The sequence below is a fragment of the Biomphalaria glabrata genome, chromosome 18, assembly GCF_947242115.1.
Source record: "Biomphalaria glabrata chromosome 18, xgBioGlab47.1, whole genome shotgun sequence".
In the NCBI taxonomy this organism is placed as follows: Eukaryota; Metazoa; Mollusca; class Gastropoda; family Planorbidae; genus Biomphalaria; species Biomphalaria glabrata.
In genome coordinates this window covers 14,217,951-14,236,358 of record NC_074728.1, presented here as the reverse complement: position 1 = coordinate 14,236,358, position 18,408 = coordinate 14,217,951, and the positions used below count along the sequence as shown (strand labels likewise).

The 18,408-nt window shown below is 39.9% G+C and overlaps 2 protein-coding genes across 2 annotated transcripts in view; one reads left to right on the top strand and one right to left on the bottom strand.

The window, feature by feature from the left end:
• LOC106061632 (atrial natriuretic peptide receptor 1-like) overlaps nt 1-16,895 on the bottom strand; it is a 637,794-nt gene extending 620,899 nt beyond the window's left edge. Inside the window, exon 1 of the mRNA XM_056017419.1 lies at nt 16,815-16,895. The gene's annotated coding sequence lies outside the window, so the exon portion shown is untranslated. The remainder of the gene's footprint in view (nt 1-16,814) is intronic.
• Nucleotides 351-2,077, top strand: LOC129924028 (uncharacterized). Its single transcript, XM_056017625.1, has 2 exons — nt 351-423; nt 1,449-2,077. Exons 1-2 carry the CDS (start codon nt 351-353, stop codon nt 2,075-2,077), a joined length of 702 nt encoding a protein of 233 aa, XP_055873600.1.
• Nucleotides 16,896-18,408: the final 1,513 nt, after the last annotated feature.

Genomic DNA, 18,408 nt, shown 5'->3' with positions numbered 1-18,408 from the left:
TTTTGAAGAGCTTCATGTCGCGTTTGCATACATCCGCATAACGTAAAAGTGGGCGACCAGCGGCTCTCCTGCCTTCTATTAGACATGAGCATAAGGCTACACACACCAAGGGAGTAGCCCTGATGCTGTCTAAGCAGGCTCAGAGAGCACGTATAGGATGGGAAGCGCAAGGACCACGGATAACACTAACCCTAACAGCCACTTTTCAGACAGTGCAGAAGAGAATTAACTTAGACATTGTCCAATACTACACCCCAACAAACGACTGTGAAGAGGAGGGGAAGGAAAATGTTTACTTCAGGCTGACTACCGTCCTACAAGAGAGACCAAAAAGGAACATCCTCATCATAATGGGCGACTTTAATGCTAAGGTTGGCAATGACCACAGAGGATATGAAGAGGTCATGGGAAAACATGGACTAGGTGAGATGAATGAAAATGGAGAGAGATTTACAGACATGTGTGCCACAAGCAACTTAGTGATTGGATGAACTGTCTTCCCACACAAACGAGTACACAAAGCAACGTGGATATCACCAGACCAATCAACAGAGAACCAAATAGACCATGTCACCAGACCTATCAACAGAGAACCAAATAGACCGTGTCACCAGACCTATCAACAGAGAACCAAATAGACCATGTCACCAGACCTATCAACAGAGAACCAAATAGACCATGTCACCAGACCTATCAACAGAGAACCAAATAGACCATATCACCAGACCTATCAACAGAGAACCAAATAGACCATGTCACCAGACCTATCAACAGAGAACCAAATAGACCATGTCACCAGACCTATCAACAGAGAACCAAATAGACCATGTCACCAGACCTATCAACAGAGAACCAAATAGACCATGTCACCAGACCTATCAACAGAGAACCAAATAGACCATGTCACCAGACCTATCAACAGAGAACCAAATAGGCCATATCACCAGACCTATCAACAGAGAACCAAATAGACCATGTCACCAGACCTATCAACAGAGAACCAAATAGACCATATCACCAGATCTATCAACAGAGAACCAAATGGACCATGTCACCAGACCTATCAACAGAGAATCAAATAGACCATGTCTGTATTGGGAAGAAGTTCTGTCGATCTCTTCAGGATGTACGTGTAAGACGAGGAGCAGATGTTGCTTCAGATAATCATCTTTTGTGCGCTCGAGTGAGACTGAAGCTGAAGAAGACTTGGACAAGTGGGCCCAGCCAACGCCAACACTACAATACCATTGCGCTGAAAGACTGCAAAAAAAAAAAAAAAAAAATCAGGAAAAGTTCTAAGTCACCTTATCTAACAAGTTTCTGCTCCTAGAAGAGCTGCTAGAAGATGAGACAGTAGAACAGACGTGTCCGAAAGTGAAAGAAACAGTAACCTCCACATGCCAAGAAGTACTGCGTCCCAAGTCATACAACCACAAGGATTTCAACAGAAACTCTTCAGAAGGTCAAGGAAAGAAGAGAGAAGAAAGCAGGCGTAAACAAGAGTAAAACAAGAGCAGCAAAAGGAAAAACACAAAAAGAATATGCTGAAATAGATAAGAATGTCAAGCGTAGCATTAGAACAGACAGGCGTAACTACATTGAAGCACTGGCAGAAGAAGCAGCCCTTAAGAACAGTACCAAACGACCTGTCATCAAAAAGATATCTGGAAAATTTGCCAAGTCAGAGAGACCAGTAAAGGACAAAAATGGTGACGTGATAACAGATGAAGAAGGATACAAGAAGAGATGGATTGAACATTTCCAGGAGCTTCTTAACAAACCTACTCTTTCAAACCCACCGGAGATACCGCCAGCTGCAAGAGACCTACCTATCAAGTGCAGTGCACCCACCAAGGAAGAGATTCGCAGCGCAATCAAGCAATTGAAGAATGGTAAATTTGCAGGACGTGACAGCATCCCATTTGAAGCACTAAAGACAGACATTGATACCAGTGTGAAATTACACTACCCTCTCTTCTGCAAGAGAGGGGAAAAGGAAGAAGTGCCACCAGAGTGGAAGGAGGGCTACCTCATCAAACTCCCAAAGAAAGGTGATATTAGTTCCTGCTCCAACTAGCGAGGAATAACACTACTGTCCATTCCAGGCAAAATGTTTAACCGCATTCTGCTGAACCGAATGAAAGTTGCTGTAGATCCACATCTCTGTGACCAACAAGCCGGCTTTCGAAAGGAGAGATCATGCACAGATCCGATAGCGACACTACGCATCATTTAGAAACAGTCCATGGAATGGAATGGAATGGTCGCTGATTAGGCAATTAAATAAATATTCAAATTAAAACTCTTCTCTAGTTTTTTTAAAGAAGTTATGAACCACTGAAAAACAAATAGCTGCAGTGGTCATTTTAACTACTCACTAGACCATAGATCAGTAGTCCTCATGAGGCTATCCTATTTCTTGCCAAAACTTTTTTTTAGTGGTAACTATCTTCTTATCGTTGTTGATAACCAGCCCAGCTTTGAATGATGTGTCTGCCACTAAGTTCGTGTTTTTCAATACAGAACTCATTGCTTTGGATGGCTGTCCCTTAAAGAAAGTAGAATCTTTTACCTACTTTCATAGATGAAACAGGTGGAACAGATGCTGGAGGCAAGGCAAGAATACGAAAAGCTAGTGTCGCCTTCATACAGCTTAAGAAAATCTGGACGGCAAGAGAAATGTCCCAGACAACTAGGATATGTCTATTGAACTCAAATGTCAAGGCCAATTTGCTATATGGAGCCAAGACCTGGAGGATTGTGGACTATGGAGATCTATTGTTGGCGGCCTATAGGGGTGACGGACTGTAAAGTAAGTGTAAATAATATTAATAACTATGTAACATTAGTATCGACCATTAACGAAGACTAAATGCAGGGAATAATCCACTCACTTACATCTAAGTTGAGTAAAGTTGTAGTGTTCTTATCGAATAAAACAATTGAAATAACAGAAACACAAGTTAAGTGTTCATTGCCTTCAATGTTCATTGATTGTATTCATTATTGTTTTATTAATAAAAAGAAGACTTAAAATCTAGCTTTAAATTAATTTTTTTTACTTCTACTTTTTACTTTTCGACTCACTGGTTAGAAATTAGTTTTAAAAAACGTGAAATTTGAAGTTAATGAATTTTCAAAAATGAAATATAACTGAAGCAGGGGTCTACCGAAAACCAGAAAACATGGCAAGGGGTCAACGAGACAAAAAAGTTTGGGAACCACTATTCTACAGTGACTACTAAACTATGCACCCGATTTGACAACCACTGTGTCATTTTACTTTAACGCCTCCGACATGTTTATTCTTCACGTTGCTATTCTCTCCTTTAGACAACTCCAATACAATATTCTGTTTGTATAGAAATAGAAACTCAACCCCAAGACATTCTGCATGCCAATAATAAAGACAGCGTAAGAGTCTTAACCACTTGCCGTTTAGCTCTGGTTCCTTGCGACTGGTTCCATTTGAAACGACAGCGCTGCGTCACTCTGTGTGACTTGACAATCTATCACTGGGAGAGTTTGGTTTTGTTTAAAAACACGCTACTCACAAACACGCACTCACATAGTTGCTTATACACTAGGTTATTATTTATCTTATCGTATATATTGCAGACGTTTCTTCAAAAAAAAAAAACACAAAAAGTTTGTTTAAAGGCTGACTGAAGCGTCTAGTCTGGTACCTTAACTTGCTGCCACCGATGGCTAGCATCTGTGAAAGGGGAGCAATTTTGTAAGTCTCTCTTGCCAGTACATAGCCTCTCCACAGCAAGTCCTATTCAGTACCTCCTCGTGGTGACATATGGAAACTGAGGCTTCACAGCCTCAGACCAAACTGCAAGGGTCTCGGAGGAGGTTTGGCCCCAAGATGTGAGCCACTGCTGCCCACAAACCAATCCCCTAGCTATAGGTCAATAGCCGCACTGCTTTGTGTGTGTGTGCAGGGCCGGTCGTACAGATTGCGGGGCCCTATGCGAAACGGATTGCGCGGGGCCTTTTTTGGGTTGTGATAAGGTTAATAAGTGAAAATTAAGATTTTGTATTAGAAAATAAATTCGTCTTTGCACTTTATTCATACTTTACTGAGTACAAAATCACTGGCAAATTAGCTTTACGAGCCATCTACAGAAGATAGTAGTTTTCAAACAAAAAGCGATAAACATTCAGATCTGCCTTTTAGATTTACTATCGACTAGCAAAATATCGCTTTCGTTTTTTGTTTTTTTTAAACAGGTCGAGATAGATTGAGATCTATATTTTTAAGCCAGTGACTATTAAAGTAAATTAAGAATTTGAACCATGTTTTGAATTTATTGTTTTGGTTAAAATTCGCCTTATTATTACATTTTTATTAAATGAAAGCTGACGATGCCTCCTTTTTGCTAGTTGGATTGGCGTTTTCCATATTGAATGACACCCAGAAATGACAATTTTTGTCTTTTTTAAAGTAGATTTTCACCAGTTTTCAGAAGATTTTAATAATTTCATGAGATTTTTATGACTTTTTCGTATATTTTACTATTTCAGGAGAATTCCAGAAACCTTTTAATATTAAGTAAAATTGTTTATTTTAATAATTTATACCTAGAATTCGCGCGGGGCCTATGAAAGTGCGGGGCCCACTGCGGTCGCATAGGTTGAAGTCGCCTAAGACCGGCCCTGTGTGTGTGTCTCTGTATGATCTAAGGCTAAGGGAGTAAACCCTAACAGAAAATCCGATCCTGGAGCCCCGTAGGCGAGGGGACAGTAGTAAGACTACCGCTCTCTGGCAAACTCCTGTAGCCACCTGTCCCCAAATTGTGATGGCTTTGGACCCGGTCAGTATGGAAAAGAGGCATTTGTTGACTTGTGGGCAGCCCAGGCTTTCCCCCAGCAATGGAGAGGTCACTCCATCTCTGACAGTAATGTCTTTGAAAAAAACACGGAGAGTGGTAGTTACCGGTGATAGGTTCCTAGCTGATTAACGTAAGCTGAAACGCCAGGGACCACTCTTGAATGTAGGAGGGGCTTTTTAGCCTCACTGGATAGCTACTACCTGCCTTAAGCCGAGCAGCACTTGGACAATAAAGTGCTATCCCGCCACAGCTTGCCGCACTACTGGGTGCCTGGTGCTAAGACAAAATCAAAGAGCTAGCTGCTCACCTGCACCTGCCAATACAATCAAAAGAAAACCCTCAACATTAATGCGCTTTGCAAGCTGGAACATACGGACAATGTGTCCTGGCTTCAATACTGACCCTGAACTCGTCACCGACATGCGTCAAACAGCTATCATCGACAGAAAACTCAGCAGACTAAACATTGATGTGGCCTGTCTGCAAGAAACCAGACTGGATCTCTCACAGAAAGCAACTATACATTCTACTGGCAAAGAAAACCAGAACAAAGCCCAGAATCCATGGCGTCGACTTCGCAATAAGAAACAGTCTCGTCCCCTGCATTGCGATGTTTCCCATTGGCAATGAAAGAGTAGCACACATGAAATTTGCATCACCGCAAGGCAAAGTTAATATAATCTGTGCTTACTCACCAACCCTTGCTGCACCGGATGAGGACAAAGACAGATTCTTTCAAGCTCTAGAGGACGTAATTAAAAGTATTCCAAAGTAAGAGCACCTCTATATAAATGGAGACTTTAATGCCCGTGTTGGTGATGGAAATGATGCATGGCCAAAATGCTTGGGACCTCAGAGTGTTGACAAAATCAACGACAATGGCCAAAAGCTACTCGAGTTCTGTAGCTCTCATGAACTGTGTGTAACAAATACATTCTTCTCTGGCAAGGAACGACACAAAGTCTCTTGGCAGCACCCACGCTCAAAAAGGTGGCACCATCTTCACCTCTGCATCACCCGAAGGATGGACCTGAAATGTGTCCTCCACACCCGCTCGTACCATAGTGCGGACTGAAACTCAGACCATTCACTAGTAGTGCTAAGCAAAATAAACTGGTTCTCAAGAAGGCTTATAGTTCCACTCAACCTAGAACTAGGCGAATCAACGTCAACCATGTAGGTGACCCAGAGAAGTCTGCACTTTTTGGCGAGCTCCTGAACAGTTCAATCCCCTCGATAAGTGATGAAGAAGACATCTATATCAGATGAGAGAAAGTAAGAGATGTAATCTACAGTTCAGCAATCACCGCCTTTGGGCATCAAAAACACAAAAATGTAGACTGGTTTGAGGCGAATCTAGCACAGATGGAACCTTGCATCGAGAAAAAGCGATATGCACACCTCGCTCACAAGCCTTCAAAAGTGTTAATAAAGAGGCGAAACAAATGGCTAGACAATGTGTTAAACAAATTTTGGAGGGATACCTGCAACAGAATCCAAGACAGTCTCTACTCAGGAAGTAGTAAAGCTCTGTTTGATGGCATTAAAGCGGCCCTGGGTCCAACAATGTCTAAACCTGCCCCCCCCCTTTTCAATCAAAATCTGGAGAAAAAATTACAGATCAAACCAAGCAGCTAAAATGATGGACAGAACACTACCTCGATGTCTATGCCACACAGAATACAGTAGACGATGTCTTCCTGGCTTCTCTACCAGATCTTCCAGTATTGGAATGCCTAGATGAGCTTCCGAGCCTTAGTGATATCAAAAAAGCAATTGACTGCATGAAAAATAGAAAATCTCATGGGAGTGATGGTATCCCAGCGGAAGTAGTTAAAGTCAACTAATCACTCCTGCTCCCTGAACTCTATATTCTCTTCTACCACTGCTGACACAGGTCATGTCCCACAGGACATGCGTGACGCAACTATAGTCACAATATACAAGAACAAAGGGGATCGGAGTGACTGCAACAATTATAGGGGTATCTCTCTCCTCAGTATAGTGGGCAAAATCTTTGCTAGAGTGTCACTATCCAGGCTGCAAGTGGAGCCCAATCAGCACCTTTTGAGGTTTGCAGTGGTGTCAAGCATGGATGTGTGCTCGCACCTACTCTGTTTGGCATATTCTTCTCCTGTCTACTGCATCATGCATACAACGCCATAAACGAAGGTGTGTTTCTCTATACAAGATCCTCTGGAAAACTATTTAATGTATCAAGGCTGCGGGCAAAAACCAAGGTTAAGAAGATACTTATCAGGGAACGCCAGTATGCTGATGATGCAGCTATTGTGGCTGATTCTGATATTCAGCTTCAGCTCCTGGTAAACATACTATCTGCTGCTTGCCAGAAGTTTGGCTTAAACATTAGTCAAAGCAAGACTAAGATACTAGTCCAGAACACAAATATTGCACCTCAAGTAAACATTAATGGCCAACCACTAGAAATTGTGGATCACTTTTGCTATTTCGGCTTTATCATATCCCACAATACTCTACTGGATAAAGACATTAACAACAGGATAGTCAAAGCAATGGCCACCATGTCACGGTTGCAGAAAAGAGTGTGGGACAACATATTGCTGACTAGCAGTACTAAAGCCCTAGTCTACCGGACCTGTGTGATGAGCACCTTGCTATACGGAAGTGAAACTTGGTCAACTTACTCATGGCAGGAAAAAAAGCTGAATGTCTTCCACCTCCGATGCCTAAGGCGGATCTTTAAGATAAGGTGGCAAGATAGGATAACCAATGAGGAAGTGCTACGAAGAGCAGGATGCCAGGACATCCGCTCTGTTATCAGCAGCAGACGTCTTGGCAGGCTTGGCCACGTTCGTAGAATGCCAGTAGGTCGAATTCCACAGGACATTCTGTATGGCGATCTAATAGAAGGCAGGAGAGCCGCTGGTCGCCCACTTTTACTTTATACGGATGTATGCAAACGCGACATGAAGCTCTTCAAAATCGACACTAGCAGCTGGGGAAAAGTCGCACTGGGTAAATCCACATGGAGAGAGAGCATAAAGGAAGGGTCTCGGATTGCAGATACCATACACTACAGAAGCAGAAAGAAGGGTGATGATGCATCGGCTCCTGGTGATCACATATGCCCAACCTGCGATCGCAGCTGTGTATCAAGGATGGGCCTCTTTAATCACACAAGAAGTTGCAAAGGGAAAAGATCGTCTCTCGAGACATAAAATGCCACAGAGAGATAAAAAAAAAAAAAACAAGGTTACAAAAGACAGTTTGTGTGGAAACACAAACTCAAAATCGGCCCCCGAAGTAAAATGTTTTACATAATTCGGATAATCCTTCAGAGTTGAAGATAGTTTACTTCCTAGTCCAAACCTCCCGCAGGACGACGGGGGATGGGAGCAGGCAGGATTTGAACCTTCGACCGTCGATAAATCCGAATGACAGTCCAGCGCGCAAACCGCACGACCAGTGGTCCACCCAGGTAGGCTTCAATATTTTCAGAAAGAACATCCGAATGAAATTTTATCAAAGACAAATGAGAGATAAGAATGGAGAAAGAAGGTTAACAGATCTTGTGTAGTGCCCCAATGGTCCCGCAGATCAAAGAATAGGTGAAAGTGAATGTAAAGTTAGATGTGAACCTGGCCTAACTAGTTTCCATTTCAGACCTTGTGGTCTATAGGGCAGATGATGTAAAGTTCATCTGTTTTTGTGGCCTACGGCTAACGAGGGTGTCATGTAGCCAGCACAACGACCAACCGCCTTTACTTTTCCCCAACTAATGTCAGGTACCCATTAGAGCTGGGTAGACTCAGAAGTTCAAAATCCCAGTCTTCACCAGGATTCGAACCCGGGACCCTCGGTTCGGAATAAATAAAGTAATTGTTTTGAAAAGGCTCAATCAAGTATTCGAATCCTCAAAACAAACAAAAAAAAAAAATTTCCGCTATATAAAAAAAATGTTTACAAAAATGAAGTTTATAAGATTATTATTCGTTTTAAATTAGGTTTAACTTATAATGCATACTAATTAGCTTTTTCTCTTAAAAAAACTGCTTGCATAATTGATTTTAAAAATTAGAATTTTCGCTTTCAGGAAAAAAAAAGTAGCCGTTGCATCAGAACTTTGAATGGTCTAAAATATTGTGAAGTCGGATTTTCAATATCTTTTCTAGTTTACGAGATCTAAACGGGACGGACGGACAGACGGACAGGCATTTCACACAAAACTAATAGTGTCTTTTCCCCGGCCGCTCAAAAGATAATTACGCTCTATGCATTGTATGTGTTAATCTAATCATGCTTGTTAATCAATGACTTAAACTCTGCCTGTTGCTTTTCCTGGCTGATTCAGGCAATTTTTTTCGGATATAGATAAAGCCTAGACCAAACCTGCCAACTAAATCGATGTAAAATACTAAACAAATATTAATGAGGCAAAAGTCAAAGCCTTAACTCCAAATCTAATACAGACTCGGCCATTGTTGTAAGCATTTGCGTATATATTCAGATCCCATTGATTGACTTAAACCTATATTGGTTTCGACTAACTGACAATATCTAATAGATTACAGATGTAACTTTAAAAGAGAAGATAATTACGCTCTACACATTTCAAGTGTCACTCTTGTCATGCATATTAACTAGTGGTTTTTAGCTAGGATAAGTCGTTGGTTTTCATGGCTGATTCAGGCAACCCATTCTATTTTATTATTTAGCTTATAGGATTCTCAGTGAGCTATGGTCCAATCAATTTTTGTGGACGAGTTTTTTGTTTTGCTGGGGAGGGGGAGAAGAAGGAAGTCTCTGGAAGAAAGTTTCAGTGCTGCATTTTCAAAACCTTTTTTTTTTTACATTAATGGAGACTCGGGCTCTTGGATCTCCATGACTGACGTGTTAGCCACTGAGCTATACAATATCTTATAAAAATAAAAGGTTCTATAGTCTAATAAAAGTCTATATTTAAAATTTTCAACGAACTACACAAGCCTTATCTCCCCTTAGCTTTGTATATTTCTATCTTACACAAATTGACTAATTGACTACGACTAATTGATTAACGTATTGGTTACTTTTTTCTATTGATTCATGTAACTTTCATCGACAATGAATAATTGTGCAAAGTTTCACATTTATCCGAGGTAAAAAGTGTACAACCAGACCAACAGAGTGAATAAGCAATGTAAGAACTTTCTGATTTTGTGTTGTTGTTTTTTTTAATAATGAAAAATTGATGTTCCATTCCAACTTTATCTTTGAACTCAAAGACTATGTTCTGTTTAATAGACATTTTACGATTTGGACGCGCACGTTCAATGCACTGAGCCTCCGACAAGAATTTTATTGTTTATAGTTTTTACCCTTTAGATCTTTCCACCAAGAAAACTGATTCATTAATTTTAGTGTTAGTCAAACAATTGCGAATAATGAGAACAGAAAAGTTTGAAATCAAAATCAAAATAACTAACAAAGTGACAGCTACAAATTTCATTTTAAAAACGGATATTCAACAAAACGAACTGAACTAACTCCTTACTCTTGCTAGACTAACTCCTTACTCTTGCTAGACTAACTCCTTACTCTTGCTAGACTAACTCCTTACTCTTGCTAGACTAACTCCTTACTCTTGCTGGACTAACTCCTTACTCTTGCTAGACTAACTCCTTACTCTTGCTAGACTAACTCCTTACTCTTGCTAGACTAACTCCTTACTCTTGCTAGACTAATTCCTTACTCTTGCTAGACTAACTCCTTACTCTTGCTGGAATAACTCCTTACTCTTGCTAGACTAACTCCTTACTCTTGCTGGAATAACTCCTTACTCTTGCTGGAATAACTCCTTACTCTTGCTAGACTAACTCCTTACTCTTGCTGGAATAACTCCTTACTCTTGCTGGAATAACTCCTTACTCTTGCTAGACTAACTCCTTACTCTTGCTAGACTAACTCCTTACTCTTGCTAGACTAACTCCTTACTCTTGCTAGACTAACTCCTTACTCTTGCTGGAATAACTCCTTACTCTTACTGGAATAACTCCTTACTCTTGCTAGACTAACTCCTTACTCTTGCTGGACTAACTCCTTACTCTTGCTAGACTAACTCCTTACTCTTGCTAGACTAACTCCTTACTCTTGCTGGAATAACGTCTTACTCTTGCTGGACTAACTCCTTACTCTTGCTAGACTAACTCCTTACTTTTGGTAGACTAACTCCTTACTCTTGCTAGACTAACTCCTTACTCTTGCTAGACTAACACCTTACTCTTGCTAGACTAACACCTTACTCTTGCTGGACTAACACCTTACTCTTGCTAGACTAACACCTTACTCTTGCTAGACTAACTCCTTACTCTTGCTAGACTAACTCCTTACTCTTGCTAGACTAACTCCTTACTCTTGCTAGACTAACTCCTTACTCTTGCTGGAATAACTCCTTACTCTTGCTAGACTAACTCCTTACTCTTGCTGGAATAACTCCTTGCTCTTGCTAGACTAACTCCTTACTCTTGCTAGACTAACTCCTTACTCTTGCTAGACTAACTCCTTACTCTTGCTGGAATAACTCCTTACTCTTGCTAGACTAACTCCTTACTCTTGCTGGAATAACTCCTTGCTCTTGCTGGAATAACTCCTTACTCTTGCTAGACTAACTCCTTACTCTTGCTGGAATAACTTCTTACTCTTGCTGGAATAACTCCTTACTCTTGCTAGACTAACTCCTTACTCTTGCTAGACTAACTCCTTACTCTTGCTAGACTAACTCCTTACTCTTGCTAGACTAACTCCTTACTCTTGCTGGACTAACTGCTTACTCTTGCAAGACTAACTCCTTACTCTTGCTAGACTAACTCCTTACTCTTGCTAGACTAACACCTTACTCTTGCTAGACTAACACCTTACTCTTGCTGGACTAACTCCTTACTCTTGCTAGACTAACTGCTTACTTTTGGTAGACTAACTCCTTACTCTTGCTAGACTAACTCCTTACTTTTGGTAGACTAACTCCTTACTCTTGCTAGACTAACTCCTTACTCTTTCTAGACTAACTCCTTACTCTTGCTAGACTAACTCCTTACTCTTTCTAGACTAACTCCTTACTCTTGCTGGACTAACTCTTTACTCTTGCTAGACTAACTCCTTACTCTTGCTAGACTAACTCCTTACTCTTGCTGGACTAACTCTTTACTCTTGCTAGACTAACTCCTTACTCTTGCTAGACTAACTCCTTACTCTTGCTGGAATAACTCCTTACTCTTGCTAGACTAACTCCTTACTCTTGCTGGAATAACTCCTTACTCTTGCTGGAATAACTCCTTACTCTTGCTAGACTAACTCCTTACTCTTGCTGGAATAACTCCTTACTCTTGCTGGAATAACTCCTTACTCTTGCTAGACTAACTCCTTACTCTTGCTAGACTAACTCCTTACTCTTGCTAGACTAACTCCTTACTCTTGCTAGACTAACTCCTTACTCTTGCTGGACTAACTGCTTACTCTTGCAAGACTAACTCCTTACTCTTGCTAGACTAACTCCTTACTCTTGCTGGACTAACTCCTTACTCTTGCTAGACTAACTCCTTACTCTTGCTAGACTAACTCCTTACTCTTGCTGGAATAACGTCTTACTCTTGCTGGACTAACTCCTTACTCTTGCTAGACTAACTCCTTACTTTTGGTAGACTAACTCCTTACTCTTGCTAGACTAACTCCTTACTCTTGCTAGACTAACACCTTACTCTTGCTAGACTAACACCTTACTCTTGCTGGACTAACTCCTTACTCTTGCTAGACTAACTGCTTACTTTTGGTAGACTAACTCCTTACTCTTGCTAGACTAACTCCTTACTTTTGGTAGACTAACTCCTTACTCTTGCTAGACTAACTCCTTACTCTTTCTAGACTAACTCCTTACTCTTGCTAGACTAACTCCTTACTCTTGCTGGACTAACTCTTTACTGTTGCTAGACTAACTCCTTACTCTTGCTAGACTAACTCCTTACTTTTGGTAGACTAACTCCTTACTCTTGCTAGACTAACTCCTTACTTTTGGTAGACTAACTCCTTACTCTTGCTAGACTAACTCCTTACTCTTTCTAGACTAACTCCTTACTCTTGCTAGACTAACTCCTTACTCTTGCTGGAATAACTCCTTACTCTTGCTAGACTAACTCCTTACTCTTGCTGGAATAACTCCTTACTTTTGGTAGACTAACTCCTTACTCTTGCTAGACTAACTCCTTACTCTTTCTAGACTAACTCCTTACTCTTGCTGGAATAACTCCTTACTCTTGCTAGACTAACTCCTTACTCTTGCTGGAATAACTCCTTACTCTTGCTGGAATAACTCCTTACTCTTGCTAGACTAACTCCTTACTCTTGCTGGAATAACTCCTTACTCTTGCTGGAATAACTCCTTACTCTTGCTAGACTAACTCCTTACTCTTGCTAGACTAACTCCTTACTCTTGCTAGACTAACTCCTTACTCTTGCTAGACTAACTCCTTACTCTTGCTGGAATAACTCCTTACTCTTACTGGAATAACTCCTTACTCTTGCTAGACTAACTCCTTACTCTTGCTGGACTAACTCCTTACTCTTGCTAGACTAACTCCTTACTCTTGCTAGACTAACTCCTTACTCTTGCTGGAATAACGTCTTACTCTTGCTGGACTAACTCCTTACTCTTGCTAGACTAACTCCTTACTTTTGGTAGACTAACTCCTTACTCTTGCTAGACTAACTCCTTACTCTTGCTAGACTAACACCTTACTCTTGCTAGACTAACACCTTACTCTTGCTGGACTAACACCTTACTCTTGCTAGACTAACACCTTACTCTTGCTAGACTAACTCCTTACTCTTGCTAGACTAACTCCTTACTCTTGCTAGACTAACTCCTTACTCTTGCTAGACTAACTCCTTACTCTTGCTGGAATAACTCCTTACTCTTGCTAGACTAACTCCTTACTCTTGCTGGAATAACTCCTTGCTCTTGCTGGAATAACTCCTTACTCTTGCTAGACTAACTCCTTACTCTTGCTGGAATAACTTCTTACTCTTGCTGGAATAACTCCTTACTCTTGCTAGACTAACTCCTTACTCTTGCTAGACTAACTCCTTACTCTTGCTAGACTAACTCCTTACTCTTGCTAGACTAACTCCTTACTCTTGCTGGAATAACTCCTTACTCTTGCTAGACTAACTCCTTACTCTTGCTGGAATAACTCCTTGCTCTTGCTGGAATAACTCCTTACTCTTGCTAGACTAACTCCTTACTCTTGCTGGAATAACTTCTTACTCTTGCTGGAATAACTCCTTACTCTTGCTAGACTAACTCCTTACTCTTGCTAGACTAACTCCTTACTCTTGCTAGACTAACTCCTTACTCTTGCTAGACTAACTCCTTACTCTTGCTGGACTAACTGCTTACTCTTGCAAGACTAACTCCTTACTCTTGCTAGACTAACTCCTTACTCTTGCTAGACTAACACCTTACTCTTGCTAGACTAACACCTTACTCTTGCTGGACTAACTCCTTACTCTTGCTAGACTAACTGCTTACTTTTGGTAGACTAACTCCTTACTCTTGCTAGACTAACTCCTTACTTTTGGTAGACTAACTCCTTACTCTTGCTAGACTAACTCCTTACTCTTTCTAGACTAACTCCTTACTCTTGCTAGACTAACTCCTTACTCTTTCTAGACTAACTCCTTACTCTTGCTGGACTAACTCTTTACTCTTGCTAGACTAACTCCTTACTCTTGCTAGACTAACTCCTTACTCTTGCTGGACTAACTCTTTACTCTTGCTAGACTAACTCCTTACTCTTGCTAGACTAACTCCTTACTCTTGCTGGAATAACTCCTTACTCTTGCTAGACTAACTCCTTACTCTTGCTGGAATAACTCCTTACTCTTGCTGGAATAACTCCTTACTCTTGCTAGACTAACTCCTTACTCTTGCTGGAATAACTCCTTACTCTTGCTGGAATAACTCCTTACTCTTGCTAGACTAACTCCTTACTCTTGCTAGACTAACTCCTTACTCTTGCTAGACTAACTCCTTACTCTTGCTAGACTAACTCCTTACTCTTGCTGGACTAACTGCTTACTCTTGCAAGACTAACTCCTTACTCTTGCTAGACTAACTCCTTACTCTTGCTGGACTAACTCCTTACTCTTGCTAGACTAACTCCTTACTCTTGCTAGACTAACTCCTTACTCTTGCTGGAATAACGTCTTACTCTTGCTGGACTAACTCCTTACTCTTGCTAGACTAACTCCTTACTTTTGGTAGACTAACTCCTTACTCTTGCTAGACTAACTCCTTACTCTTGCTAGACTAACACCTTACTCTTGCTAGACTAACACCTTACTCTTGCTGGACTAACTCCTTACTCTTGCTAGACTAACTGCTTACTTTTGGTAGACTAACTCCTTACTCTTGCTAGACTAACTCCTTACTTTTGGTAGACTAACTCCTTACTCTTGCTAGACTAACTCCTTACTCTTTCTAGACTAACTCCTTACTCTTGCTAGACTAACTCCTTACTCTTGCTGGACTAACTCTTTACTGTTGCTAGACTAACTCCTTACTCTTGCTAGACTAACTCCTTACTTTTGGTAGACTAACTCCTTACTCTTGCTAGACTAACTCCTTACTTTTGGTAGACTAACTCCTTACTCTTGCTAGACTAACTCCTTACTCTTTCTAGACTAACTCCTTACTCTTGCTAGACTAACTCCTTACTCTTGCTGGAATAACTCCTTACTCTTGCTAGACTAACTCCTTACTCTTGCTGGAATAACTCCTTACTTTTGGTAGACTAACTCCTTACTCTTGCTAGACTAACTCCTTACTCTTTCTAGACTAACTCCTTACTCTTGCTAGACTAACTCCTTACTCTTGCTGGACTAACTCTTTACTGTTGCTAGACTAACTCCTTACTCTTGCTGGACTAACTCTTTACTCTTGCTAGACTAACTCCTTACTCTTGCTAGACTAACTCCTTACTCTTGCTGGACTAACTCTTTACTCTTGCTAGACTAACTCTTTACTCTTACTGAGTTGTCTAACTGAACCAAGAGAACTTAAAAGAGTTTAAATGACATTACCGACAGCACATGGATATCTCTTTTTTTTAAAGAAAAAAAACCGTCTCTAATTTATAAGATAAGACGCTGGTATTATTGAATTAAACAAATGTTACAGTTGAACGTGTTTCTTTGCTTTATCTAATTAGCCTTATAAGATTGAACACAGATTTGATCCAGATGTTTTGCTGGTTTGGTGTGAATGTGTCCACTAAGCTTACACTCCGCTCTTACAATGCATTTAGAGAATTACAAGTTAGACATCACTCAACATTTCGTTTTCAATGACATTTTAAGCACAGCTTCACACAGCTTTACACAGCTTTACACAGCTTCACACAGCTTTACACAGCTTCACACAGCTTACAGCCAGAATAGAAATGCTTCAAAGTATGTCGCTTTAATTAAGGAGTTTTGTCACTTTATAATTGAACATGAATATAAGCTTGCAGCATTTCTTTTTTTTTGTTGTTGTATAAGTTAAAGCTTTCGTGTGTAGAATATGTACTTATACAATTGTGCACTAATCAATCCACTTAGTTTACTTCAGGCATGGAACTTCACGACCTAAACTCTATGAAAACATAAGCTGTCATACACACACACACACACACACAGCTCTTAATTAGATTTAAAAAAAAAGGTTAGACACATTAAAACTTCAATGCTATTAAAAGTCTGGACTAGTTTTTGTTTACACAGAGATAAAAGAAATATTTTAAATGGGGATGACAATAACCTGGAGAAAAGAGTGAAAGAGAGAAAGAAAGTGATAAAATGTAAAGAAAGTTTGGTATATAGAAAAAACTACATATAAAATTTTTGCTTTGATTTCAAATTTCTTGAAAATGGTTTAAGTTTCCAGTCTACAAGGAAGTAAGAAAACAATGTATCACTACTCACCAACAGCGCCTTCCTCCAGTCTAGAAAACACGTGTCTTGAAAGGTGAATGTGTATTCCAAGTGTTTACTCCGAGAGCGCTGGTCATACAAGTGGACACTCCCACACAGAGTGAGGCAAAGAAAAAGGGGAGATTACCCGCAGATAGAACTTGACAAGTTTCCCTAGCCTAGTACTTGCACCTTGTCACAAGAAATCGATTGTCTACAAAGTTTTCACCCAAACCTAACAAGTGATGGAATCAAATATTGGCACTGGATAGTTTTCTACAAGATGGAATCTGTTGGTGGGAATTAAATAATATTCAATTTAATAACTTGTCAACTTTAAAATTTATTTTTTATTTGGAAACATCAAGACATTAGTCATTAGATTTACACCTCGAAATTATGACAAATTACAGAAAGTAGTTTTATACAACATCAAAAAGTTGGAGAATGGCGGCACATTCGTGTATATAAAAAACACGTACCTTGACCATTGAAAGTCACATATTTCACAGATTTCTACTTCCTTTGTATTTCCTGTGTAATTTTGTTGTCAGTCTAGTTGAAGCACTAAACTATTTCGAGTGTAGAAAATAAAGATAACAGAATTCGTATTCCTCGGTTAATGAACAACTAATAAAAGTATCTCTTTAATTGGAGAGTTCCAATAACAAATTAATCACAGTAATATACCCTTTGTTGACCTCAATTGTTTGGGTTTAAAATCAAGTTAATTTTGTAACATATAAAGTTAATAGTGACAGACAGAGATGAGGAGAAATGTACAACGAGATGAAAAGGGAATTTAAAAATGAAAATGGAGAGACCACTGACCTAAATATATATTACTTACACTGGAAATTGAAACCTTTACAATTACACAAAAATGTGAAATAAAAAAGTTTAAGCAAGGCGATGTTTTCTAAAGTATTTATAAGAGGTAAAAGTTTTTTTCAGCCCAAAACCTTGCACAATTATTCATTGTCGAAGACAATACATGAATTGATGAAAAAAATTAACCTATTAGTTAATTAATTATTGGTAATTAATTAATTGGGTTTTATATAGAAAAGGGAGATAGATATTGCAGTAATTACACAAATGTGGCAGTTATGTGCTGTTCTTTCTCGTACATAAGCTTTTTTAAAAAGTACTTTTGACATTTTGCTTGTTTTTGGCTAATCCAAAGGTCTTTTACATTATCTGTCAGAGACATCGCAAGGTTTGAAAATAGTACTTTTATTTTGTATACCGATAAATCTTTGTTTTACATCTTCAGAGGTTCCCATACGTCCTAGTCTACCCCCAACCCCCAACTTCAGGACGAATGAGAATAGCGGCGGGTTTCGTCCTGGATCATTGAGTGGATAGTCACACGACCAGGCAGCCATCTGTGAAACTCACGGACTACAGCTAGTTCAATGGAATGAATTCTTGACGGATAGAAACTAAAACTATGCGGAGCGAGAGTTGAATGACTAGATGTGGCTGGATATGAAATAATCAATGCCAGAACAATAAATAGTCTCATTAATATGTATAGAGAGTGAAGGAAAGATCTGGTTCAAACACTACTCTGTGAATTGACCACTGGTTAGCACAGCGATGG